Here is a 25,614-nt window from a genome sequence, read left to right as displayed (position 1 = left end):
TGAACATAGCTTCTTGATTCCTAAGTGGTTTAAATACTGTCCTAATTGCCACCGGAATCTTTCTTCTATTAAAGGGATCTCAATTTTATTAGATTTTCTATTAAATATTCATATTAGTGGATTCATGTAGTTGACTCTCGATTAAACCTTAGATCAAGGCCATGTTGTAGCTGCTGATTTGGAGGAGAGTATAGGTGAGCACCTCGACGAACATCTCGAGGCGGGCGGCCACACTTCCGTTGGCCAGTATCTCGTTGGGATTGGGCAGCTGGAGGCTGTTGGAGCGGAGATAGTTGAGCTGCTCCATGTTGGCGGCAATTGCTAATAGTGTCTCCTGCTCCTCGGATGTGAAGGCATCTGGCGGGGATTCACCGCCGGTGGGCATCAGCTTCTCCAGCTGCTGGGCAAAACCGTGGAGCTGCGACAGCTTCTGTTTGTATATGGAATCCGTGGTGTCCAGGGCGGCGGCCTCGTCGTAGATCTTGGCCAGCTTCCGCTGGAAGGCCTTGAAGTCATTGTACACGTCCACGGAACTGCGCTGCTCCTCCAGACGTGTCAGGCTGAGCGAGACGTTGGAAGTGTTCATGGCCATGGCCACCGAGTCCTCCGCTGCTCCTGCTCCTCGCAGAAACGTCGAGTTGGTGCGCTGTAGCTCACGCTTCTTAGGCATCCGCTGCAGGTTGGCCGGGTACTCCTCCAGGGTCGTGAAGAGCTCCGCATAGTCGGCCACCGAGCCCATATCCTTCGCGGGCGTGGTAACCGCCGCCTCCTCCTCCATCATCTGCTTCAGGTTGTCGAAGAAGGCGCCCGGTTTCATTACCGTCTTGGACACGCACACGTCCTTTAGGTTCTTCACATGCTGTGCGTATTTCTGGTATAACTTGGACGAAATCCTGCTAAAATCTACATTATTTTCCATTTTATTGTCTACGCTTCTCACTTTCCGATCACTTCTTTTGAATGACTTGCGCCGCAGCTATCGGATATCGATAGCACCAGCGGTGGCGGTTTGATTTTTAAAAGTGATTAGTTATAAAAATATCATGACTTCTTTTTCTGACAAATAAGTTAATTAAGATTTTTTCAACTTAAGAATTATGAATACATTTTAAATGGTAAATATTGAAATCTCTAGAGTTATATTCTCACTTTGAAGCTTCTTAATATAATAAAATCGCTTAATAAGTTGATTATTATGGAGTGGCAATTACTCCTTATCATATGTATGGCTAAGAAAATGACGTTAACGTACAAGCGGTCTTAATAAACATACAGTCTAGACCAGTATTAAAAATAACTTATTTGGTAAACAATTACTTCCTTAGGATTATAAAGCTTAACTTATAAGATCAGTTTTAATTATTAATCTCCGATTTTAACAGGACAATCATCCATACTCCGACTGAACAGTGAGCGAAAACTGACCCTTGGGGATGGTATTGGCATGGTACCAATTGCGCGTGTCCACCAGGACAGCATCGCCGGGCTCCACGTAGAAGGAGAAGGGCTGGCACTGGTGGTCACATTCGGGGGCGGGGGCCAGAAACCAGCTCTTGTTGCCCTTCAGCTGGGCCTGCCACATCAGACGGGGAATGTAGTCCAGCTGAAAAACCGAGATATTAGCCTTAAGTAGTCTGATTTTCCAGTGCACACCTACATGCATCACAGCCCCCTGCTCGTAGCCCATCAAAATGAAATCCGTGTGTGGCATTTCGGCATCGACAGGAAGAAAATGAGGGCGGGGATATAGCTTCCTCAGCTCCGCCAGGACAGCCGGTTGGCAGACACTCCAGCCAACGAACCAGGGCACTCCCTGGCTCAGATTCGAACGCTCCGCAGACATGGCAAGCACATCCTTCAGCGTCTTGAGATCCGAGTTGAAGTGCAGGAACTGACAGTCCGTATCCATGGCTCCAGGGACACTCTCGTACAGATCCTTAATGTAGGCAAAGCTAAGGTCCTTTTGGGCTGGCCAATGGGCCACCGCCCGCTTTACAATGATGGGCAGCGAGGAGTAGGCGTGCGGCGCAAACTCCTCCATGGTGAGATTGGCCAGGATCAGAGGAGCCCGGACGCCCTTGCAGAACTCACAGTCGCTGATGGGACGCGTGGCCTCCCAGACCAGGTAGTTGTTGGGCAGGAAGCAGCGCACGCCGAGCAGGAACGAGATGGTCTCGTAGAAGACCGGCGTGGCCACCATAATAAAGAAGACAATACCAAGCAGCCAGAGCAGATTCAAGCGGTTCGGGTTGTGGTCCCTGACGCGCGTCTTGCGGAATGCCTCCTCTAACTCCTTGGTGGACACCAGGCCAGTTCGCATCACATTCCGATGCAGTGCGTCCAGTTGTTCGGCTAAATCCGCGCCCAGACGCTCGCGAACCGCCTGCATCCGGTTGCCCAGCGTCCGCGTGGGACGGCTGATGAACTGATGGATACAACAAGTGGTTAAAATTATGTTTTTTTTGTATTAAGGACATTTTCTCACCAGAAACATTTATAATCCGTTTGTATTTTCTTTGTTTTTCTTTTCCTGCCGAACAGCTGAGATTGATAGGTTGGGCGCGAGTGTTAGTTATCGAATGCAGAGTTGCAAGGTTTTCATTACAAAGTGAATAATGGTATTTTTCCATTACATTGTTTAATACAAATAATTAAGGTATTCCCTAAACTGTTGAGTATTAAGCCTAGTACTTACATCGACGAAAACCGCGAGCTAATCATAGGAGTGAGCGAGAGGCAAACAGGCGGCTAAAGGTTTTCGTCGGGTCTGTTTTTCAGCGTGGTACTCAGATGAGCTAAGGAAATACCAGAAAAAATACCAGATTTCGGGAGTGAATTTTCGATGAACGCCGTTAGCCGCGGCCCAAAGAATAAGAAATTTAATCTTTGGCGGTGTTCGTGCAGAAGCAGTGGGGAATTAAAAAATGTTAAATGGAACAAAAACCCCAAAAACGGTTAAAGGAGGTCAGTGCAGATGAAAAAGGACGCCTAATCCAAGCTGTTGCCCATTATTGTGGGATTTGACCGACAGGAAGCAATACCACAACAGGGGCAAGTCCGCAGAATAGTTGAAGTGCTGGAGCAGATCCACTAGAGAATCCCAGTGGGAAGGAACATGCCGAGTGGGACTTCGCTCTCTACATGGACATCCTGCCGGGCGTGTCCTGGCAAAGAAAGTAAGATCTAGCCAAAATAATTTGGTTGCGTTTTACTAATAGAAGTATTTTTTCAGCAGAACCACCAGTAATATGATCTCCGAAGACCTCTCCATTAGGACTCCGTACACCATAACCACCAGCTACTTGGCAGTTTAAGCGGAGCTGGAGGACGCGCTGCCTTCTACAGGGAGGAGCAAAATAGGGCGCCCGCTGGGCGACTTCCTGCAGCATCAGCGGATCAACCCTGTTCCCAATCCGGCTCCCATTTCCTCAAGGTCCAATATGCCTATTGGGACTCGGAGCTGGACTGCGGTGGAGCGGGAAAGATTTCGAAGCATCCGTGGGACGAAAAGGATGCTTTAAACAACTAATTTACATAAATAAAAACATTCGTTGAACATTCCATCTATTTTTAATTTAACTTCTTTGTGTACCAGCAGACTCCTCCTTTTTAAGTTTCTCCAATTGGTTTGTTTTCCGTTTGGCAACAAACCCAGCTGCTTGTCAGTAAGACCATGCTACATGCATTGCGGGTGAACTTTGAAAACTTCGGTCACACTACAAAGAATAAGATTTTTCGACTAGTGAAACTCTTAGCCGATCTGAGTACTAGGCTTAAGCCAATTACTTTATATTTTAAATACCTTTTCAGAGTTAAAATGCTATAAGACATGGTAAAATAGAAAAAAAATAAAATTAATAGAAAATTTCTTTTACACTATGTTTAAATCTAAGCTAATTTTAAATGACATGGCGCTAGCCCCAAACACCCCCACGCTCTCGGCAACCCTATCCACCCTGCCTCGTATATTTCAACGGCCCGCCCGCGGTCACACTTTGTTCACATTCACGTTCACATTGCTCGGTCGTAGTATCGGCCAGCAGCAGCTAAAATTTTAAAAGATCTAACGATTTGGGATTAGCCACCGCTTAGTACAAAGCCAACGTGACAATAACCTAATAATGTGTCTTGAATAGTGCGTGCATTTACGTTTTCATTCATCGTTCATCTCTGGGCTCCCTCTCGCTCGCACCCGCGTCTTAAGTTGCTGCCAACGTGACCCCGAAAGCTGTCCTTCTCGCACCCACTTTCACTTTGCAGCCAAAAACAACAGAAACCACGAACAAATAACCTAGCATAAACAATTATTGTGCAATACTGATTAGCGAAACTTTAAGGCTGTTATAATGTCGGCGCAGGAAAAGGTTATACGCGTTGGTTCGCGAAAGAGCGAGGTAAGAATCGAAATATATGTGCATACATCCGCTTTGAATTCGAATTGGAATGCTGCATTTGAATTTCAATCACATTTTGTTGGCTCTCTCTTTCCCGCCCCCTCCCCTCTCTTCGCCTTCCACTCCCTAAATGCAAGACTTGTTGCTCTCCGCACTGTGTACTTGTAGTTGTTGTACTTGCTCTGCTTTTTGGTTACTTTACTGTTACACAATTCGCAATAGCAACAACACGCACTTTTGCAGGGGGAGAGAGAGAGAGAGAGGGTCCAAACTTATACAGTACACACTCAAAAAGTGGAACTTTGTTATCAGTCAAATTGGCAGGGGAAAATAATAATAAAACAGCACAAAAATGTATTTAAGTGCTTATTTTACTAGCTAAATAGATACTTTAAAACAAAATGTATTTAATTGCCTAATTTTTATGGTACCTATTAGTAACATTTACATTACTGAAATCCCCACTGTACATATTTTTTGTTTGATGCTTTTTACTTGACTGCCGCTCTCTTGATCTCCATTCCAAAAACTTGATTTTAAACCTCAAGCTTTTTAATAATTTTTGTGTTAATTGCACTGAGCCACCTTTGATCGTGCTTGAAATGAAGGCCACCTGTGTGCTGCTGGCATTTTAATTTCAAATTACTTGACTTATTTGCACGTTGAGTGAGCCACTCTCTCTCCTTTTCACTCGGTTCATTTGCATTTAGCATTTAATGGACACTTTATTAATCAATTAAATTATCCCCCTCCTTTCAGCTGGCTCTCATTCAGACCAAACATGTCATCGGCCGCCTGCAGAAGCTATATCCCAAGCAGAAATTCGAGATCCGTAAGTGAAAGTCGGGGTAAACACAAATATTGGGATATCGGCTGGGGCTGGGGCTGGAAAGGGGAATTGGAGTTGGAATTGGAAACTCGTGCCGCATAGTGAGACATTGGAAGCCCTTCCAAGCCAAGGCAAACAGCCAACTCATGCTGCATAAAGAGATTTGGAAACTGGAAGCGCAGCATGACTCGTGGAAAGTCCAGCTGGAAGCCATCGGCTTATCACGAATTTTGATAGTGGTCAAACGAAATGTTACGATCGTTTAAATAGGATTGCATATGATCGGTATTTTTAGTTGAGTTTCGATCTCTTCTTTATTTTCCCGGCGGTTGTGCTCTTTCGTCATCCGTTTCCCGCTCACGTGCCATTTTGGCATAGTTTGCTCAATGTCAATGCCTATAGTAGTTTTTGTTGCTATCGAGATTAGGGAATGCCAAAAAATGTTATATCACACTCACACACACCGATTCCCGCAAACCTACAGTGTAGGGTATTAAAATAGCACTGAAAATTATTAATATTTCCATTATTAACTGAACGGGTTTGCTTAGATGTGAATCGTGCGAAGGTACTACCTTAATTGATAATTGATGTAACTTATTTATATAAATTACAACAGGTTGTAGATAAATGCAACTAGTAATTATTTTAAGCCTTTTATTGAAAGTGTAAAGTACATTTTTTGATTTGAAAAAAAAATCCAAATTGATCTTGGTAAGAACCTTATACTGTTTCTCAAAAAATTATTTAATATGTTAGTTCCATATGTGTGCCAAACTTTGTAGACGTACTTATGCGCTCTGCCATTACGTGTGGATTTTTCTTTTGGATGATATGGTATCTGATCAGTTTATCTGATCGCTACCGTTCTGCCAACGATTAAGTAAATATTTCCGATTAGATATACTCTTTCTGTCGACATTATAGGGAAATCTTTTGAAATTGTATTCAAACAGGCATGTTGAGTACCTATGAACCTGATAAGATTGGCCAGTTTTTGGAAATATTTTTGGAAGCCCTCACGATGAGTCAGTTTGATTTATGGTTTTGGCATGGCGAGCACGAACAAACGTAATCTACTTGGATTACTTGCAGTTCACTCGCCCTATCGATATTCCATTAAAATAAAATTCAGCAAGTGCTTTATTCAACGCCCCGCACGCAATATCCTCTTTTGATATGGACATTTATTCAAATTGTATTCCCGAACCGATAAGCAAAACATTTGGAAAAGACATTATCGTTGCGTGTCCATAATGGAAGAAGGGGACGTTGGGGAGATATATTCCGTTTGCATGTCTCGCTTGATTGTTGTCATAAAGTTGATATACTTGGGGTGCTACTGGGTTCCTTATCAGGTGATGATGACATAACAGACTGTAATTATGGGAACACCTTTTCCAGATGATCAATTTAAGAGGTTTCCTTTCTAGATACTGTGTTTCGGGGCTTTTTAGTTTTCAAATTTTTTGAAAATAAATTTAAGTATGTATACAATAAAAGGCAGCAGTCTTTAAAAAAACATTATGACAGAAAATTTGTATTTACACATAAAGTAACAAATTTACAAAGATAAATAATGAAGGGAAAGTAAGCATTGTATGTATATTATATCCATTTAGTCTGTTAACTATTATTTTGTACAAATTCACAAAAATTAGATTACAAAGATTATGGCGGGTATTATGATAGCAAATATTTGACTACTTATCAAAATTAACTATTTGTCAAGATAAATAGGGCAAACTGTAATGTAATTTAAACCTTGTAAACCTTAGATTATTAAAAATACCATATAAGACTGTTAACAGAGTCCATTTACATTTTGCAGACACCATGTCGACCTTTGGCGATCGTGTGCTGAACGTTTCCCTGCCCAAGATTGGCGAAAAGAGCCTGTTCACCCGCGACCTGGAAGATGCACTGCGCAACGGGGGCGTCGACTTTGTGGTGCATTCACTCAAGGATCTGCCCACCGCACTGCCGACAGGAATGGCTATCGGAGCAGTCCTGGAGCGAGAAGATGCCCGGGATGCGCTGGTGCTGCGGGAGAACTTCAAGGGCCACACGATAGCCTCGCTTCCCAAGGGCAGTGTGATTGGTGAGTGTGGATAAATACATGATAATTATTATTTTATTAACTGAAAAATGCTGCTATCTTTAGGAACCTCCTCTCTCCGTCGCACGGCTCAGATCCGTCGGATGTATCCCCATTTAACTGTATGCGATATCCGCGGAAATCTGAACACCCGATTGGCCAAATTGGATGCCGCCGATTCCAAGTTCTCCGGCATCATTCTCGCCCAGGCAGGCCTGGTGAGGATGGGCTGGATGAGTCGCATCAGCCAGGTGCTGGAGCCAACCGACTTGCTCTATGCCGTCGGACAAGGCGCCCTGGCCGTAGAGTGCCGCGCTAATGACGACCAAGTGCTGACCATGCTGCAGAAACTGATGTGCCTGAATACAACGTGCCGCATCCTGGCAGAACGAAGCTTTCTGAAGACTCTGGGCGGTGGCTGCTCTGCCCCAGTGGCGGTTTGGAGTATCCTAAAGGGTGAACCCTTGAATGGAAACAGCCAGGAAGTGGGACTGTCCCTCACCGGTGCTGTTTGGAGTCTGGATGGCGCCATCGAGATACGTAATAACCTGGCTTGTGCCTTGAATGAGCAGAAATCGGAAGTGGAGCAGCGGAAACGGGGAGCCCAGGAGAGCGCCAGCCAGCTGCAGGAGGAGAACAGCAGCAGCTGCGATTCCCCGCCAGCTACGAAGCGTGCCAGGAATGGTAACGACAGCTCCTCTGGCTCGGATTCGAACTCAAGCAGTCCGCGCCAGCAGGGCAGCCCTCCGGTGATCTGTGAAGATGTGGCCGCCTGCGAGGCTCTCTCCGGTTACACCGTGGATCAGCTCTCTGAGTTGGCCAGCCAGTGTCCAGTGTTGGGAAACAGCAGTGCTGTAGGATCAGCCGGGATCGGCGGAGGCGATGCGGATACCAGCAATGCCAACACAACTCCCCGACAGTGCCCGCTGCGCTTGGTGGCCGGCCAGGAAGTGATGGGCCAGTGTCCAGTGACGCACAATCCGACCAAGGCACCCGCCAAGTGCCCAGTGGCTCACGCTGACTCGGGCGATTCCTGCAACGCAAACAATGGTAATGGTAATGAAAATGAAGCTGCCAACACGGCACACTGTCCGCTGCAGATGCCCGTGGGTCAGGACTTTATGGGCGAGTGTCCGTATGTTAACAAGGAGACCAAGGTATCCTATGCTCAGGCGGGCAAGTGTCCAGTGACGGGAGGTGTACCGGCCGGAGCACCTGCTTCCATTCTGCCCACGCCACCGAGCAGCAGAGCCAGTAATGCCAGCAGCGTTGGCGATGAAGTGGACAATGTGGCCACCTCCTCCAAGTGCCCATTCGCCTCGATGCATCAGGGCAGCGGTCTAGAGGCGCCGGCGGCCAAGGGCAACGGAAATGCAACCCTAGCCAAGTGCCCGTTCCTGCAGAAAACGGTCCAAATGTTCGACTACGCCGACGAGGAGCAGCCAACTCCGCAGCAATCGGTACTCATTGAGGATGTGGAGAACCTGTTCTGCGGCCTCTTCCAGCACGCCTGCCACAGTCGGGGGATCTACGAGAAGGCCAACCAGTTGGGCAAGACGCTGGCGGAGGACCTGATCAAGCGGGGAGCCCTCGAGGTGATGAAGGTGGCCCAGGCGGAGATTCACGGCAAAGTGGCTACGTCCTGAGTGATCGGGTAGCATCCTGGGTCCAATTACTCCCACCTCCCATCACCCCTCATCACTATCATCGTTTACATTAAGTAGAAAAGTGTAACTAGACAATACGGTTTTCATTTCACCCTCGTTGTTGAACTCCTGTGGAGAATCTATGCTTCCCCAGATTTAACATCTGTATTGTATTCAATCCTTGTGCTCTCCTAAGCGACTGGCTCTCGCATATTGTTGGTTTTCGCGTACACGCAATTTTAGTTTTGTTTTTGTTGGGGGAATATGACAAATAAATGTATAAGAACACTTTAAATGCTTTGTTTCCCTATCCTGCGGTTAAAACAAGTTCTCTGTGTGCCGTAGTCATTGGACATTTTTATTAACAGCTTATTGTTCAGTACAAAATAATTTTTTAAAATGTATTTAATTTATACATACTCTTGTTAAGTACGTAAAAATGTATATTTTCCGTCTCTGGCTTTTTATGGATAAATTTTAGCTTGAGCTCGTGTCGCATGTCTTAAGCATTTTACAAATAGGAGTCTCAAAGTTATTCAATAGTCAAAAATTTAAAGAGATGTAACCAAGTTATACATTGCATATCAGTTTTTGTTGACTTCAATAGGAACACCCAAAAGTTAAGTATAAAACCTTACAAAAACAAAAACAAACAAATGTACTTCATGATACATTAGCTAATCAATAACCTAACGTAAGACTAAAATGGTCAAGGAAATGAAAACTAAAACGCCTAGGAGCAGTGGTGGCGCTTGCGGAGGTGAGAGCTCAGGTAGTTGGCCTCCGTGAAGACCTTCGTGCACTTGTCCACGCCGCAGGGCAATCCGTTGTCGGTCAAACAATCCGAAAAGTGGCTCACATAGTTTAGCTGTTGGGTGAAGACATCCTTGCACTTTGGACACTTCAACTGGGAGATGTGCTTCTTCTGAATGTGCGAGTCCAGACGTTGGCGCGAGCCGACAGACTTGCCGCACTGGTCGCAGCTAAGTACAGACTCGTCGGTAGTGGAGTCGCCAACGGACTCCAGCCGGGCCTTTTTGTGTGGCTTCACATTGTGGTTTATTTCTTCCAGCTGAGACACATCGGAAATGGAAATGGAGGATGTCTCCTCGGACTTGACTTGTTTTTTGCGCTTGGAGGGAGATTCTCCATTTGTGGTGACCCCAGAAACGTCTAGGAGGCTTGCTTTACCTTTCTTTGCCTTCTTAACGGGCGAGAGCGGAGCGGACATGAGCCCACCAACCTTAGACTGACCGAGTTTTAAGGAGGTATCCTTACTAGGCTTCTCTCTTACAATCTTCTCCTCCCTAGGCCCCTCATCATCCTCGATAGTTTTGTTCTTCTCAAAACTGCCCTCAATATCAACGTCCTCATCCTCTTCTTGGAGTATCTTTCGCTTGGTGGACTTGCCCACCTCAGCACCATCGCTATGAAGAGCCTGGTGCGTTTTTAGCGACTGTTTGGTGGTCAGACTCTTCTCGCAGACGTGACACTTGAACACCTTCGGCTTGTCAATGGCGTGAGCAGTCTTCATGTGGTCCTGCATCTGCTTGGCGGTTGCCAGCTCGCAGTCGCATATGTCGCACTGAAAATTGGTGGACTCGGCCCTGGGAGTGGAGGCACTGGATCCGTTGATGGCAAATGTGTACTCGGAGTCGAGCACGTTCTCCAGCATCCTTTTCCTCATTAGGGATTCGTTTAGGGCTTTAAAGGAGGCGACTTTGGGCTCCGGAGTCTCAACTGCTTTCTCTTGGCTGAGCACTGTTTTCTCTTCTGACTTAAGGAGGGCGACTTTAGGATCCTGGGTGTCATCCGGCTTCTCCTGGCTCACTACTATATCCTTTTCTGCCTCCACCTCTGTTGGCTTCTTCTTAGACTTGCTTTCTGCTGCCGCTTCTGCCTTTTTGGCCTTCGACTTTGCTTCCTTTGGCTTTTTTTTCTGCTTCTGAGTCTCCGGCACCTTTGGCTTCTTAGTCTGCGACTTTGGCTTTGGATCGGCTTCCGACTCATTCGGCTTTCCCTTGTTATTTGCCTTGGTCTTGGCCTCGGCCTCGCTTATTAAAACGCGCGAATGGACGTCCCGTACATGGTCCTTTATGGTCTTTAGCACTCCGAAGTTCTTGGTACACATGGGGCAGCTGTATATGCGGGCACGCTGTTGGCCGTGTTCCTTTAGCATGTGTTCCTTTATGTAATTGGGGAACCTTGTATGGAACTCGCACTCAGCGCACTGGAAGTTGTTGGTATTGATCGTGAGGTAGCCAGCTTCGGCTTCCTCCCCTTCCTCGCTTTCGGTCTCAAATTCCTTTTCCATGGCATCATCGCCGTTGCCAAAGAGATTTAGGAAAGCCTTTTTGGAGGACGACACATCTTTGGCAGGCGTCAGTTTCACGGAATCGTCGAGACTGTCCCCGAGCAAGCGGGACAGCTGCCTTTTGGCAGGCGAAGCCTTGATGTTTGCTACCCCAGCAAGATCTGGAACCATGTGGCTGGCGGGGAAGGCAACCGATTTGCTGCGCTGACGAATGGTGGTGTTCTTCTTTGGTTGCGGCTTGGCCGGCGTCTTCTCCGTCTCTGCAGTGAGGTCCACAATATCAGGGGCCGGTTCATCAGCGGACCCTTGATCCTGTGCATCCTGTGCCGCCGCCTTGCTGACCCTGCCCTTCTTGGCGGGCGCGGCCAGGATCCTGTCCACCGTCTCACGGACCTTGTCGATCAGGGCGCGGGTGGACATGAAGCCCGAAGCACAGATGAAGCATATCTTGACGTTTGCGTTGGGTGGGATCTGAAAGGGGGTGATGGGGATAGACCGGGGTCTGATTTGGAGATACGAATGCCGCGCTTTTACTCACGCTCTTGTGGGTGATGGCCTCCAGCAAGTCCACGACTTTCGTCCCCACGAACGTCTTTTGCGCGGTATAAACCATCTTTGCCTCATAGCCTTCGTGGCAATGGTCGCACAGCACCTCCTTCTTAGCTTTGCTGGCCATGTTTTCACTTAGTTTTTCAATAAAAACAAAACCGAAGAGCAAAAAATCCGAAAACGAAACGTGCGCACGTTTTTTTTTTGATAGCTGCTCTCAGGGCTGCAATGTGACAGAAGTTATCGGTCTGTTATCAGCGTCGGATACCAAAAATACTAATTAGTACAAAAAATACTAACAATAGGAGGGCAGAATTTTTTGTTGGAAAATTCAACAGGAAATGTGAGCAATGGAGGGAACACTTAGTTTTGAAACTATTGTCAACTTGTTTGGAACAAAATCATGTTCTTTTTTATTTTGCATTTTTAGTTAAGCCCTAGTAATCATATCGACGAAAATCGCGAGCTAACCATTGGAGTGAGCGAGAGGCAAATACGCGGATAACGCTGTTTATTTGTTTTTCAGCACTGTACTTAGATGAACTAAGGAAATACCAGAAAAACTACCTGATTTAGAGAGTGAATTTGGACGAGAAAAATAGGGCGCTCGCTAAGGAACAGTTGGAGATGCCATAACCAGCCATTGCCGGGATGCTGGGCGACTTCCTGCAGCATCAGCGGAACAACCCCACTTCCTCAAGGTCCAATATGCCCAGTAAGACTCGGAGCTGGACTGCGGTGGCGCGGGAAAGATGGCGAAGCATCCGTCGAACGAGAAGGAAGCTTTAAACTACTAATTACTAAATTATTTTAATTTATTGTTTATTTATCGCTTGGTAACAAACCCATCTGCTTGACAGTAAGACCATGCTACATGCATTGCGGGTGATCTTTGAAATTTTCGGTCACACAAAAAAAGAATAACAGTTTTCGACTAGTAAACTCTTGGCCGATCTGAGTACTAGGCTTTACTGTCTAAAATTATTTCTAAATAATACTCAACAGCTTAGGGAATACCCTAACTATAGGAATATGTAGGCGATTTAATAATTATCGCAGTCCAACTGGTATATTTCAAAACATGGTCATACTAAACATAACATTCTGCTACCGACTTTCCGCTGTTACATAACAGCTGCGCACTGAAATAAATTCATCGATAAATGAGCGTTACACTTTGAAAATGTTCAGTAATTTGAAAAACATTTATTTTGGCATTAGAAGCTACAGTAATGCGAAATGATATGTTAGATTTGTTTCTTTGTGTTGGTGCTGGACTGGATGGGCTGTGCCGTTACTTTGTCTTGGACTTTTTGTGTCGATTTTCGCGTCTGAAAACAGAGAGATGAAAACATGTTATGAATGACAGTAAGGAATACGCCAAGTTAAAGCGGTTCGCATTTTCGTGTCTTAAATGATTAGCTTTATTTGAATACTTTCTCTCACTTCTCTTTTCTTTCTCATAGGCATTATATATAGTACTTGTGTTGGTTTGTGTTGTGTGGTGTTCGATTTGTTTCCGTGTGTGGATGGTGTACTTAGCCGACGTTCAGTTAACTAGGCATTACTATAGGTATTGTTCATGTTATTACTTGTTACTGTTAAATATAATTAATATAAATATGTATTTTCGTTTATTAGTTATCCTCCTTGGCTCATCCGATTTCGTATCTCTTCGTGGGTGGTTACTTGAATTTTCGTTAAATTGTGGGTTACACATATAAAAAATAATTCTTGTCGTTTTTTTTTGCGTCCTCTCACGCTACACGTTTATATAAATATGTTTCTTGGGATTGGGGGTTACACACTTACTCTACTGGAAAAACCATTGAATAGTTTTCCGCCTTTTCTCCCTTCGTTTGTTGAATACAAGTGATTTTGCCCTGGCAAAACCAGCATTACAATTAAATCATACACCTATACTTCGCTTAGCGACGCAGTAAAATATTCGTTAATTTAATTTAGTATGCAACTAGCCGAGTCCAAGGTTACAATTTGGAAAAGAATCACTTTTTTTGATTTCAGATGGTTCGATTCATGTACGAAATAAAATTAATTTTGATTATAAAACTCCTAAAAAGCAAGCGGTAAACGAGATATAGGTGTACTTTGTGCTACATATGTTTGCTTTTTTATATTATTGCTTTAATGGCGTCGCATTTTTCGATTTTTTCAATATAGTGCTTTTCAAAGACGAATATTTCTAAACACAACAATTCAAAGTTAGTACGGGGCGGGTTGGCAAAGTAAAATTAAAAGTCATAAGGGGCTTTGCTTTCATACAATTCTCCGTTTCGATTCGTTTCTTTTTGGCACATTGCTGCACTTTATATTTTGCCATGTACTACAACAAGTGTTTGTTTCTCATAAATCTTCATAAATAAATATACATAGGTCGTATGCTATAAGAAATTGCTGTACAACAACAAGTGAAGCGTGTGGGTGGATGTCGGGGTGCTTGAATCGTTGATCGTAGTTATAAAAGGTATAATAATCAATTTTATTGCATAGCGAGCGAATATAAGGGGGAGCTAGCGATTTGGTGTGGTTCGTTTCGGAGGATTCTTCTGGTCTGTTATGAATCCATTTTTAGAGTGTAGAAAATAAATTTGTTCTAAAATGTCAGTCTATTGCGCAAAATCTACATTTGACGTGATTTCTACCCGATTCTCGTTTAGTTTAGTTGCATGTTTTGTTTTGTTTTTTCTCTTTTTCGTATATATATAAAAAATTCCCTAATATTTATGCTTCGTGTATCGTTCATTCAGCTCAATCCGGCATCCGCAATCTGCAATCCTTGGTTTGCGATTGCGATGCGACTCCATCCGATCTCTGAACCTATCCGATCCGATCCACTGCCGATCCGTCCCTTGTCGTGTCCTTGATTTGTGGCCATATTTCATGCCAGGCCAGGCCAGGCGGACGTGCGCTGGTGGGGATCGGTGGTAGGGATCGGCGGAAATCGGTCATCAGGGAGGGAGGAATCGGTGATCAGTGTCCTACGGCAACTAAATACGTCATACAGCTATCGCTACTGGTCTACGACTACTTAGTGGCTAATGGGGGCACTTATCCTAGCTTCGTGTATGCGTAGGCGCAGATCACGCCCACCACAACACCAGCGGCAATATATGTGAGTAATGACCTTCGTTTCTTTGCCGCCAGCTGGCTGTCCTCGTTCTCCCGCTGCTTCCGCTTGATGTCGTTGACCTTCTGCTCCAGACTGGCCTGGTACTCGTTGCGTTTCCGCCGCTTCAGCTCGTTCTCGGGACTGCAAGGATAGGAGATTATTAGAAAGTTTGTTTATATCTCATATGTTATTAGGTTGCTTCTGTTGAGAGCAATGTAGGTAGTTTTGAAATATTCGGTTTCCCATTAAAGCCACCTATTCTACATTACGACTGGGTTCTTACCTGGCTGGGAGCTGGCCTGGAATTGGATCGATGCCGTTGGCCTTGTACTGCTCATCGACTGGCGCCGCTGGTTTCTCGCTGTTGGCATTCACATCGTCGTCATGCGGCTGTGTCGTCGTCAGGGGCACATGGCCATTAACTGGCTCGGCGTCGTGCTCGTTAATGGTCTCGTACTCCTCGTCCTCGTCCGTATCGTCCTCCTCGTCGTCGTCCAGCAAGTAATCCTCGTCGCTGTCCGATTCGTTCGAAGCTCTCGTGGGTATCGGCGGCAAGGGACGTCTGTCGGCCACCTCAGAGTAGGGCAGCATATCGTGCTGATTGATGAAGTTGTTAAGGGCATCCTTGCTCAGCTTGTCGCCAGCGTTGTCAGCAGCTCCATTGGCCTGGGCGGCGCGCATATTGAGCGATAGTATGCCACCGGAGTTGGGGGCCAGCGGCAGGTTAAGCGATTGAACGCGAGGCGGCAGTGGCGGCGGCTGTTCATCCAGTGTGTGGGTGTCTGTGTCGTTTGCGATGATGGGTTCCTCAGCGTCGAGAAAGGTCTGAAGAGGTACAAAGGCTACAATTAGTTTTGTATAATATTCAGGGCTGTCACAGAAATCTCTACCAACCGAAGATCAACGCAATCTCCTTCGCATCAATGAAATTGAAAATTAATTTAGTTTAGTATCAATCTTGAATATTTTTAAACCAACACACTGAACGGGTGAAAATTGAAAACGAAAACAAAGCATGTATCATAACAAATCATATAGTTGTGGTGGTAAATAAAATTCCATTGAAAACCATAAAAAATTGAAAATAATAAACAACTAATAAAATCTCTAGAGACACTGTGACGCACACAAAGTATGTGAACAATTTCCCCACTAAGCGATGTCACAGTCTCTAGAGATTTCTGTGACACCCCCAGGACAGGCGAGATCTCCAAGGTGAACGGCGGCACCTGGCAGCCCCCGAGGAACCGGCTCCCAGACGCCGGCCGCTGGTCGCGCATACATACGGGATCGTGCAGCTTCGTGATGCCCTCGATGATCGCCTGGTAGGAGAAGTCCAGCTGGTCGGCCGTTTGGATTAGGCCCATGCGGTAGCTGCGCAGCTCACAGAGCACCTTGGACACATTGCACTCGCCGTACTTGTCGATCAGGACCAGGCAGCAGTCCACCAGGCAGAAGGTGCCCGAGCGACCGATGCCGGCGCTGCAGTGCACCACGGCGGGACCCACGTCGCGGCTGAGGCAGTCAGAGTCGCGCACCTGCTGCAAGAACTTGAGGAATGCGTTCGGCGAACTGGGAATGCCGAAGTCCGGCCATGTCGTATAGTGGAACTGCATCACCTCGCGACTCTGCTGTGTTTCGAGATCGGTAAGTCTGTAAAGGTAATGCATTGTAGTTAAGTGATATACCACTTTGGAATAGGCTTATGTGGTTGCCAAGACCTCAGCCAGAGGAAGGACTTACTTGAACCACCGCCGCACAAAGTTCTGGTAGGTCTCGCAGCGGATGAGCTCCACGGTGAGCTTGACATTTGGAAGCTTAAGGGCCTTGTCCGCTCCCATCTCGTTGGGCCAGTAGAGGTGGCATTTGATCTGCTTCTTTTCCATCAGCTTGTTGAGCATGAGGATCCCCCGGGACTTCTGCTCCCAGACCATCAGCCAGAAGTGGCCCACTGTGTCCACCAGCGGTCCCTGGGTCAGGATGTACTGACGCTCGGCGCGCTCCAGCTAAAGATTGAAAATGGAGCGTTAAACCGGGTGAAACAGTATGCCTTAAAACATGACCCACCTGAACCAGGTTGGCATTGATGTAGTCCACGCTGCCGCGCTTCAGAACAATGCGGGAATGGTCGTACGGGTTCACATCCCGATAGCGATTCAGGCCGCGGTTCGCGTGACGCTCCGATTCCAATGTGGTGAACAGCTTCTCCTTTGCCTCCCTGTCGCAGCACTCGCAAATTTCCTGGAATTTCACAAAAAGCGATTAGTCTAATCGAAATTAACCATAAACTGAAGTCAACGTTCGGCGGTTTAAATTTTTAAGTTATCAGTCACTTTCCTTGCAGTTAATTAGGGATTTTGACTTGTGCTATGCGATCTAATTTAAAAAAAAAACTAGCTTATAATCGTCAAGTTCTTAAAATACAATGCCTCATTGGAATACGAAAAATATGCCATTTTCCTAGAAATAAGTTTATTGGACAATAAAAAGTTTTGTACATACTTAAGTAGCTAGTTGAACGATTCAAGAGAACTCAGTTTGGGGAGTATTTTTGTGGTAATCGATCACTGAAGCAGTCTTAAATAAGATAAGTGCCAATTATTTAAATATTTAATGATTCAATGCCTTCTTAAGAAAGCAAACAATAATTAATAGTAGACAAGTATCATTTAATTTCTATTGTTATACCTATCTCTAAGAAAGTAAACAAATAGAACAAATATGATTTAACCCCTTAAAAAACACACCACTGAAAATTGAAACTCATAGGGTTCCCAGAAATTTTAAACATTACGTATGCATAGCTGATAAATAGAAACGAAACATATTTGTCTGACTGAATTTCCTTTTAAATTAATTTTAAGTGAAATATTTGCTAGTGCTGGAAATCCCATTGATAAGTCCTGGGTATATTCCGCTCTCGTGTTTGCAAAACACTGACGTTTAGCATTTTGCACCCATAAATCCAATGGGGTTGCCCCATTGGGCCGTGATTCACCACCTGGCCCACTATCAAGGGCTTCTCTGGGTGGCCAAACCCTCCTTCTGCTGCGCAGATAAATGTGGGAACTTGGCCTGGGAGGAACTGGGACAGGGAACTAGAACCGAAGCCCACCCAGCCAACAAACCCGGCGTGACTAATTAGCCAGGCTGTTGTTAATGGCATTATCTTGGGCATGACCGGCGCTGGTGGCGGTGCTTTATCAGCCGAATGTATGTACATACAATTGCTGGCACAGCTGTAAAGTGCCATGGACAATCGAACCATCGGATCCATCGGCAAACCAACACCAAACACCGAACAAGGTCAATGGCGCCAACCTGGCGGTGACAAGTGCTCCGTTTCTCAAAACGCGGCTCAAAGTCAGCGGATAACCTAATCACATGCATGCGAGTCCGATGATGAGTAACCATACATGATTTTACACACATACTTCACTTTGTTTCTCCTGCAGCTCGAAAATCAGTTGTTAATTGCCAGTTCGTCATGTTTCAAAAGTGAATCAGCTGCAAACTTGCCGTGCTGTTATGAAATCACTTTGGTAAGCCAAGCTCTTACGTAATCTCCAAATCTGAGGAGGGCAATGTCCGATAAGGGGAATTCTTAGAGAAATATCAGCGACTGACTTTCTACGCAACGCATCGCTATCGGTATTATTGATAATTCTTTTGAAACGGAAAGTAAACTGGGCTTGCATTAAATATTCCCGGAATTCATACAATAATGGTATTTTCTATTGTTTGATGTCTGATAATCAACATGTCAAGTGAGAATATGCGCAGATAATTGGGGTATTCTATTCAAATATTTGCTAGTGATAAAGACTTTTGTCTACTTCCCAGAATTCACTTTTGCCATCTGTTGCGCGAGGGTAATTTATATGCTACCAAACTGGAACTGTTATTATTTAAATTGGGAACTAACTTTGATATTTGGTTCTAAGCATCTTGGGGGTCTTAAAAATCCCACTGCTATACCAATATGTATACAATTCCTTCAGAAAGAGAAAACAGTTCTTCGGCTCCATTGAACATCAAGTCTTGGGCCGTTTACCGCAGCTACAAACTGTTTTTTATGCTCTGTGGCTATCCAGGTGACTCTTCTAGGCAGAATGGCGAAATCTTGGGGTCTTGAATTTCCAAAGCGTGTCGTGCCAACAGTTTTATTGTTATTATTTTTTTCTGTTTTGCATTGCAGGGCTTAAAGAAAAGCCAGAGCAGTAACAAAAACATTGCATGCATACATGAGAGCATAATTGCAGCGAGAAAGGAAATTGACTTGGGTAGGCCGGATTGTATATACCCTTCTATATGATCTATAAAGAACTGATAAATAACATCGATTTTTAATGGGAAAGTCTCTTAAATGGTTTCAAATCTTCATCTGCAGGGATTATAATAGATTTTTAATTTTTCTAACCATCATCTGTTGATACTAACTTCTGGTCAAGATTGTTTTACCTTTTGGAAGCTAAGAAGCTTCGTCACAGTCGACGGAGTTTGTCATAATGGAGCGCAATGGAATGGGTGGGATGACGGAAAGGATGGATCGAGAAGGCGCTAGGTGTAAGCCGATAAGAAGGAGGAGAAGACCCAGTAACGGGAGTGCGTTCAATGGAAATGATTATACATGAAGTGCGCAAAAAGCATAACAAAACAATACGATCCGAATGCGTCATTGCGTTTTTGGCATACAGTCCGACAACCCTATGTTTAGTTATCACATCGCAAATCTTAAATTCGAAAAAGTTGACCTACATATCTTCGGGTTTATTAGTAATTTAAGATATTGAAAGACTGCAAATTAAATCAAATATGATTATCTTAAAATATTACATTCAAGGCCAAGCACGAATTAATAAAAACACTCCTAAGACTAATCTTAGACCTTTAAAAACCTTTCATCTAATCTTAATTGACCTTAAAGCTGTCTTGGGAACCTAATAATCTTAATGCTTGCAAATTTGTAGGTTTTTAAAAATCCATTTAGCTTTTTAAAATCTGGTTTGAACTGAAATAGGTATGATCCAATTTCCGAGTACTAACGGAAGAGAAATTCAAAGTTCAACTTGTGCAATGGATTGATAAGAATTTTAAAATTTCACTTAATTATATTATAGCGGAACTTTCAATTGAAAATGTGGTTCGGCTTAAATCGTTAAAAATTTCACAGAAAAATGTGCATTTGTAAACTCAAACTTCTACTTATGGAAATCGTGGTTAGCCAGGCTAGACTGTATTTCAATTGAAATGGCTTCCAGCGATTTTTCCATCCAGTTGAGACTCACAATTGCGAGCAGACTCCTTTTTTCAGTTAGCTGGAAAATTAGATTATCCTCGGCGCGGGGGCACAAAGGATGCTGATGATGATGATGGACGAGGATGCCCGAGGAGAGGGTCCAGAAACGGGTATGTGTACGTGTGTATGGATGGTGTATACTGTGTCATCCTAACTGCGGAGTGGAATTCCGTGAAATCCCAACTCAAGTGAGTGGAAGCACTGGAAGAGGAACGAGGAGCAGGAGGAGGAGGAGGAGCAGCTGAAGACACAGTTCGCCGGAACTGGCTATAAAGCAGAAAGAGAGGAGCAGCAGCAGGAGGCGGAGGAGGGGGCAAGAAGAGGATTCCGATTCCAATTCCGACAGGCAGCCAAAGAAGAAGAAGCAGCAGCCCAAAGCGAGACTCAAAAAACCAGACGCATGCCCTTTGTGCCCCTGTGTGCGTGAGCCTCTCTCTTCTAGACCAAATGTATGCCTGTGTGTGCGGGGAGTTCTTAAGTGGAGAGCACACTGTCACCCCTCCACGGCTGTATTTGTTGTATTTGGTTTTTGGGGGGCACATCCAGCAACAATCACAACACACAACAACAAACGCAACGCTCTTCCCAGAAATCGCCTCCAATTTGATTTGGCCAAACGGGAATGGCATGGAATTCGCGGAATAGCTCAACGCTCTATTGATAGTCAAGGAAATCGTTTTTGGGGAAAGGTATCGCTGCTATATAGAGATATATATGGCAAGCATAAATATGCCAAATACACACACACACACATAGGCGCACACATGTACCGAAGAGAATGCAAAGTAAAGTGCAGCAGGTGAGCAGCCTGGTGCATGTGTATAGGTGAGAATCTGTTTGTACATTCTTTTTCGCTGCCTTTTGTTTTTGTTTTTGGCCCAAACCAAAGCCTGGCTGTTAAAGCAACAACAACATTGACACCGACACACACACACGCACGCACACACTGAAAGCTTGCCGTGGTATTGGTGGCATCTGCAGAAGCCTTTTGCGCACTCATCACATTTTCGTGGAAATCGAACCGCCAAAGGAGCTCTGCGAAAGGTGTGTGCTTTGCATCACACAACGATCCCCTGCGGATTCCACATATTTATCCACTTTTCCCCCAGTTTTCTGTGCAATTGGAAGGTTGCAGGCGCAGTTGTTGTTGCCAATCCAATCCAATTTCCATTTCCATTTACCTTGTAGAAGCGATGCCATCCCGCCCGTTTGTCCTTGTACTCCGCCTCGATTTGCTGTCGCGCCGCGGACGCTGACCTACTCCCACTCGTTTTCTGCTCGCTCATTGTGCACACTTGGCTGCGGTTTTGTTGCGATTTAATAACTTTTAATTTTTATCAGGCGGCTGGTTAATTTTCTGGAGACTATCTAGAGTGACCAGATGGCGGGAGAGCACTGGCCCCCACTTGTCAGCACTAACGCGTTATGGGCTGTACGAAAAAATATCGTGTTCTCATTGAACGCATTAATTTGACAGCCGATGATTAGCATAATATCGATATCAACAAAAACATCGAGAAATGTAGCCTTCCCTAATTTTAAAAATCACATCACTAGCCCGGCTCTGCAACGTCCAACAACTTGTCACTTCAAAAATCTGATTTTCGGAACCGCATCGTTTTTCCTTACATATCTATTAATTAAATCCCATATAAAATATGACTGATATTGAGGAAGTTAACTTGGACAGGGGTCGTTTCAAGGTTGTAACAAAAAACACCAGCCAGAAGCGACTTATTGTTGTTTTGGAAGGTGCCCAATTGGAAGTGGTTAAGGTATTTATAACTTTTTTAAATAGATACAAATCTTATATTTACATATAACATCCAAAGGTCAACGACAAGTTTGAGCTGCTGAATTGCGATGACCATGTGGATATTTTGCGACAAAACCAAAGGGATCCAGCCACAGTTCGTCCGGATATCACCCTCCAGACCCTGACGATGCTCTACGACTCTCCCTTGCATAGAGCTGGTTACCTACAGGTTTTTGTACACACGGAGAAGGATGTCCTCATCGAGGTCAATCAAGAAACCCTTATACCCAGAACCTTCAAGGGCTTTGCTCCATTAATAGTGAAATTGCTGAATGAGGGCGAGGTTCGATCCAAGGAGGACCCCTCCTTGAAACTGTTGAGTGTGATCAAGAATCCCATCTCCGATCACCTTCCTGTGGGATGCAAACGGTACGCCTTGAGCGCCGCTGGTAAACCACTACGTAATCTAAGAGATCTAGTGCCAAAGGAAGAGGAACCAGTGGTTATCGTCATGGGAACCTATGCCTTTGGAAACCTGACAACTGACTTGACAGAGGAGTTCTTCTCCGTGAGCAGCTATCCTCTGGCGGCGAATGACGTGTGCTCCAGACTCGCCACCGCCTTCGCGGATGCCTGGGGTGTGTTCTAGGCTTTTAAATATGAATTTTCTAATGTTTTATATCTTAACAATTTGTATTTTTGAATATATATAAAATGGTTCAGCATAAAATATTAAAATTTCTAGTTTTGTTTTTATTCGCATTTTACAAAAAAACATTTTTTATTCGTTGTTTTTATTGTAATCTTTACAAAATGACATGTCTGGCAAAACAATTTTTTTAAAACAAATTTTAAATTATAAAATTTTAAAAATATGTTATGACAAAAACTAAAAATATTTACAAAACACATATTTTTTGTAGTTATTTTCGAGAAAACGTAGAAGAAATACCAGACAATTTTAAAAGTGCTGCGGAAAGAAATTACAGATTTTGGGCGACAAATATAGGCCTTTGGCCCACTGTGCCCTGTCCAAATTAAATTCCGCAATAACAGCCATTTGTTTGATGGAATTTAATAAGAAAAGATATGTTTTAAAAATAGGACGCGCGTGTGCAAAGATCGTATTTTTGGAAAGCATAGCATTGATAAGTTTAAAATTAGCTATTAAGAATGTTATCCCACATGCATTTGCATAAAATTCAGTATAGGTTTCGAATTTAACTGACCATAGAATCGTTGGGTTTCGGAAGAAGGGTGTCACCAGGTCACCCGCAATTATTTAATTGCACTTATTATGCCAGACGGGCTAAATGCACCTCTTTCTTTATTATGCAGCAATATGCAAAAATATTAAAATGTATTACATTTTTGAAAAAAGGCGCCATCCATTTTTCTGGTCTGGTATATTATTAAATATAGAGGATCACACTGTCTTGTCGACAAATATATCGCCTGCCGTGTTAATAGTAGATAATAATTTTGATGCCAACCTAATCGATAATCGAATAGGTATCGAATAAACAACTTTGTGCTCTAAATTGTTACTTAATTAATTATAAATAACAGAAATGCTGACCCGCGTGTTCCGCCTGGTCCACGACAGGCGCCTGAGTGTGCCTGTCCTGCGCTGCTTCCACCACGAGTTCTCCAAACCGCCCCAACAGTCTGGAAAGAGCCAGGAAACTGAGGCTAATCCCGGCAAGAATTTGGTGGCCGGTGTGCAGGACAAGTACAAAATATTCCGGGATGAGGAGGCCACAGAGATTTTCGATGTGGAGGAGGCGCGCCACCAGGAGCAGCAGCTTCCCGAGGATTCGGAACTTGAGCAGGATCACTACTATGGCCTGAATTTAAAGCGTAAGTGGGAGGTCTTTCCGGATGAACATGATTTTAAAGACCTTTCTCCAATTACAGGTGGCACTCGTGGCGTTTTCGATGTGGAGGATTTGGTGGAGCTGCTCCGCAAGGAGAATGTGGACGACATATTCGTCTGCTATGTGCCGGAGAACCTGAAATATGTGGACCACCTCGTGGTCTGCAGTGGACGCAGTTATCGGCACATGCTGACCACGGCTGAGTTTGTGCGTCGCATGTTCAAGATCAAGCGGACCAGGGGCGACATTCTGCCCCGCATCGAGGGCGACAAGAGTCGGGATTGGATGGCCATGGATTTGGGTAGGTCTGGTTGAAAGTTCAGGTTGATAGACCCCTGATAGATCATATCAGTAGATCCCATCTTAAACCTTCACTCTCCTTTTAGGCAACATTGCCCTGCATATATTTTCCCCGAGCGCTCGGGAGGAATACGATCTGGAGTCGCTGTGGGCCATTGGCTCCGAATACGACCGCGAGAGCCAAAAGCCGCATAATCCCTATGGCGATATATTCATGGCTCAAACTCCATTCACCGTTCCGGGTAATTCGAAACTGGAGACGTGAAATTCTTTAGTTCTAGTTAAATATAGATACAATCAATCACTATAACAGACTGGTTTGCTAAGTACATTTTATGTTCCTGTTAAATAAGATAAAGATTGAGATTCCCCAACACATTTTCAAAGACGTATGATATTTTGATCATATTTGTCTATGATAAAGTCTAGCGATTCGTAATTTTACTTATGATCTCCCATCAGTTTTGAAAAGTATGCTGCATTTCTTGTGCGGGAAAAAAACATCTGTGACACAAAAGTACGCTATGTTAGGGTCAGGAAGAGAAAAAAGGAAGAAACAAGTTATAAAATTTAAGCATAATTAATTCCATTGTGAAAGACAATTGATTCTTAATTTCTGACTGGATTATTATAAATGTCAGTCGAAGATCTAACAAGATAGTTTCAGTTAAGTCTTAAGATTTGGTGCCACTGTTACCATTAGCCACATGATATATAAAAGCTGATCCATTAAATATTTTAGTTCGCAACCGAATTTTCCAGTCATTTAAAGTACACGGCCATTTAACTCATTTCTGATGGCCCAAATATATCCTGTGGTGTTTTTTAACGACTGTTTGCTCAAAATATAAATGTGCCCACTCAATGATGTTCGGTTCATTGTGTTTTTATAGTCATCGAGCGAGGTGTGAATATTATTATAAAGCCGATGATGCTTGTTTGCCTCAAATTGATTTGTGCGTTTGCACCGGTTAGCTACTGAATGAAATTTCGAAAATCGGGGAGGCAGGGAAGGTGAGATCCCAGAAGGAGATTCTCCTGGCATTTGTGGGATCCATTTGGTTACCATTTGTTCGCAGGCCATCAGCGCGAGTTGGGCGTCAGAATTTACTACTTTGCGTCACGAGGAGATCGAACCTAATAATTCAGAAATACGTGTTCGGATATAAGTTATTTGTGTTTATGAAAACAAACAATGGCAGACGAACAGCCTCACGGTCGGACACCAATTGGCCGACACATGATAGGCGTAAAATTTTATGAAATTGTTGAAAATCTCTTGGTTTTAATACAAGTTGTCGACGTCAATCAGGAACGATGGAGGAGAATGGATGAAATGGGGGCTGGGTTTTCAATGGTCTACCACTTGAACATGTGATTTGGTGAGGATTTTTGCGCTGGGGATGTTGCCTGTTCGTAATC

The 25,614-nt window shown here is 44.3% G+C and overlaps 7 protein-coding genes across 11 annotated transcripts; 3 read left to right on the top strand and 4 right to left on the bottom strand.

The window, feature by feature from the left end:
- Positions 1-2: 2 nt before the first annotated feature.
- Positions 3-1,074, bottom strand: LOC119553847 (augmin complex subunit msd5). Its single transcript, XM_037864491.1, has one exon. The coding sequence runs from the start codon at positions 917-919 to the stop codon at positions 149-151; it is 771 nt and encodes a 256-aa protein (XP_037720419.1). The 5' UTR covers positions 920-1,074; the 3' UTR covers positions 3-148.
- Positions 1,075-1,122: 48 nt separating this feature from the next.
- Positions 1,123-2,558, bottom strand: LOC119553846. Its single transcript, XM_037864490.1, has 3 exons — positions 2,486-2,558; positions 1,658-2,425; positions 1,123-1,603 (listed from the first exon to the last, which is right to left on the bottom strand). The coding sequence occupies exons 1-3, from the start codon at positions 2,492-2,494 to the stop codon at positions 1,388-1,390; spliced, it is 993 nt and encodes a 330-aa protein (XP_037720418.1). The 5' UTR covers positions 2,495-2,558; the 3' UTR covers positions 1,123-1,387.
- Positions 2,559-3,991: 1,433 nt separating this feature from the next.
- On the top strand, positions 3,992-9,262 carry LOC119552938. The gene is made up of 4 exons (XM_037862891.1): positions 3,992-4,394; positions 5,154-5,226; positions 7,055-7,324; positions 7,388-9,262. Exons 1-4 carry the CDS (start codon positions 4,347-4,349, stop codon positions 8,965-8,967), a joined length of 1,971 nt encoding a protein of 656 aa, XP_037718819.1. The 5' UTR covers positions 3,992-4,346; the 3' UTR covers positions 8,968-9,262.
- Positions 9,263-9,309: 47 nt separating this feature from the next.
- LOC119552937 (zinc finger protein CG2199) lies at positions 9,310-12,051 on the bottom strand. Its single transcript, XM_037862890.1, has 2 exons — positions 11,820-12,051; positions 9,310-11,752 (listed from the first exon to the last, which is right to left on the bottom strand). Exons 1-2 carry the CDS (start codon positions 11,955-11,957, stop codon positions 9,701-9,703), a joined length of 2,190 nt encoding a protein of 729 aa, XP_037718818.1. The 5' UTR covers positions 11,958-12,051; the 3' UTR covers positions 9,310-9,700.
- A 965-nt stretch (positions 12,052-13,016) lies between these two features.
- LOC119553425 (tyrosine-protein phosphatase non-receptor type 61F) lies at positions 13,017-21,653 on the bottom strand. Of its 5 annotated transcripts, none has more exons than XM_037863805.1 (7): positions 21,441-21,652; positions 17,028-17,201; positions 16,704-16,966; positions 16,247-16,613; positions 15,244-15,785; positions 14,976-15,101; positions 13,017-13,161 (listed from the first exon to the last, which is right to left on the bottom strand). In XM_037863805.1, the coding sequence occupies exons 1-7, from the start codon at positions 21,543-21,545 to the stop codon at positions 13,125-13,127; spliced, it is 1,614 nt and encodes a 537-aa protein (XP_037719733.1). In that variant the 5' UTR covers positions 21,546-21,652; the 3' UTR covers positions 13,017-13,124. The 5 variants fall into 5 exon arrangements, with proteins under 5 accessions (XP_037719733.1, XP_037719730.1, XP_037719731.1 ...); XM_037863802.1 differs by lacking the exon at positions 21,441-21,652 and adding an exon at positions 15,855-15,873 and having other exon boundaries at positions 15,244-15,802; XM_037863803.1 differs by lacking the exon at positions 13,017-13,161 and adding an exon at positions 15,855-15,873 and having other exon boundaries at positions 13,237-15,101; positions 15,244-15,802; positions 21,441-21,653.
- A 264-nt stretch (positions 21,654-21,917) lies between these two features.
- On the top strand, positions 21,918-22,664 carry LOC119555405 (ribosomal RNA small subunit methyltransferase NEP1-like). The gene is made up of 2 exons (XM_037866762.1): positions 21,918-22,034; positions 22,092-22,664. Exons 1-2 carry the CDS (start codon positions 21,918-21,920, stop codon positions 22,662-22,664), a joined length of 690 nt encoding a protein of 229 aa, XP_037722690.1.
- An 852-nt stretch (positions 22,665-23,516) lies between these two features.
- On the top strand, positions 23,517-25,025 carry LOC119553408. Its single transcript, XM_037863781.1, has 3 exons — positions 23,517-23,875; positions 23,933-24,193; positions 24,279-25,025. The coding sequence occupies exons 1-3, from the start codon at positions 23,587-23,589 to the stop codon at positions 24,455-24,457; spliced, it is 729 nt and encodes a 242-aa protein (XP_037719709.1). The 5' UTR covers positions 23,517-23,586; the 3' UTR covers positions 24,458-25,025.
- Positions 25,026-25,614: the final 589 nt, after the last annotated feature.

This window comes from Drosophila subpulchrella, chromosome 3L (genome assembly GCF_014743375.2).
Source record: "Drosophila subpulchrella strain 33 F10 #4 breed RU33 chromosome 3L, RU_Dsub_v1.1 Primary Assembly, whole genome shotgun sequence".
Classification (NCBI taxonomy): Eukaryota; Metazoa; Arthropoda; class Insecta; order Diptera; family Drosophilidae; genus Drosophila; species Drosophila subpulchrella.
Note: the sequence above shows the minus strand (reverse complement) of the source record. Positions and strands in the feature narration are given on the sequence as shown.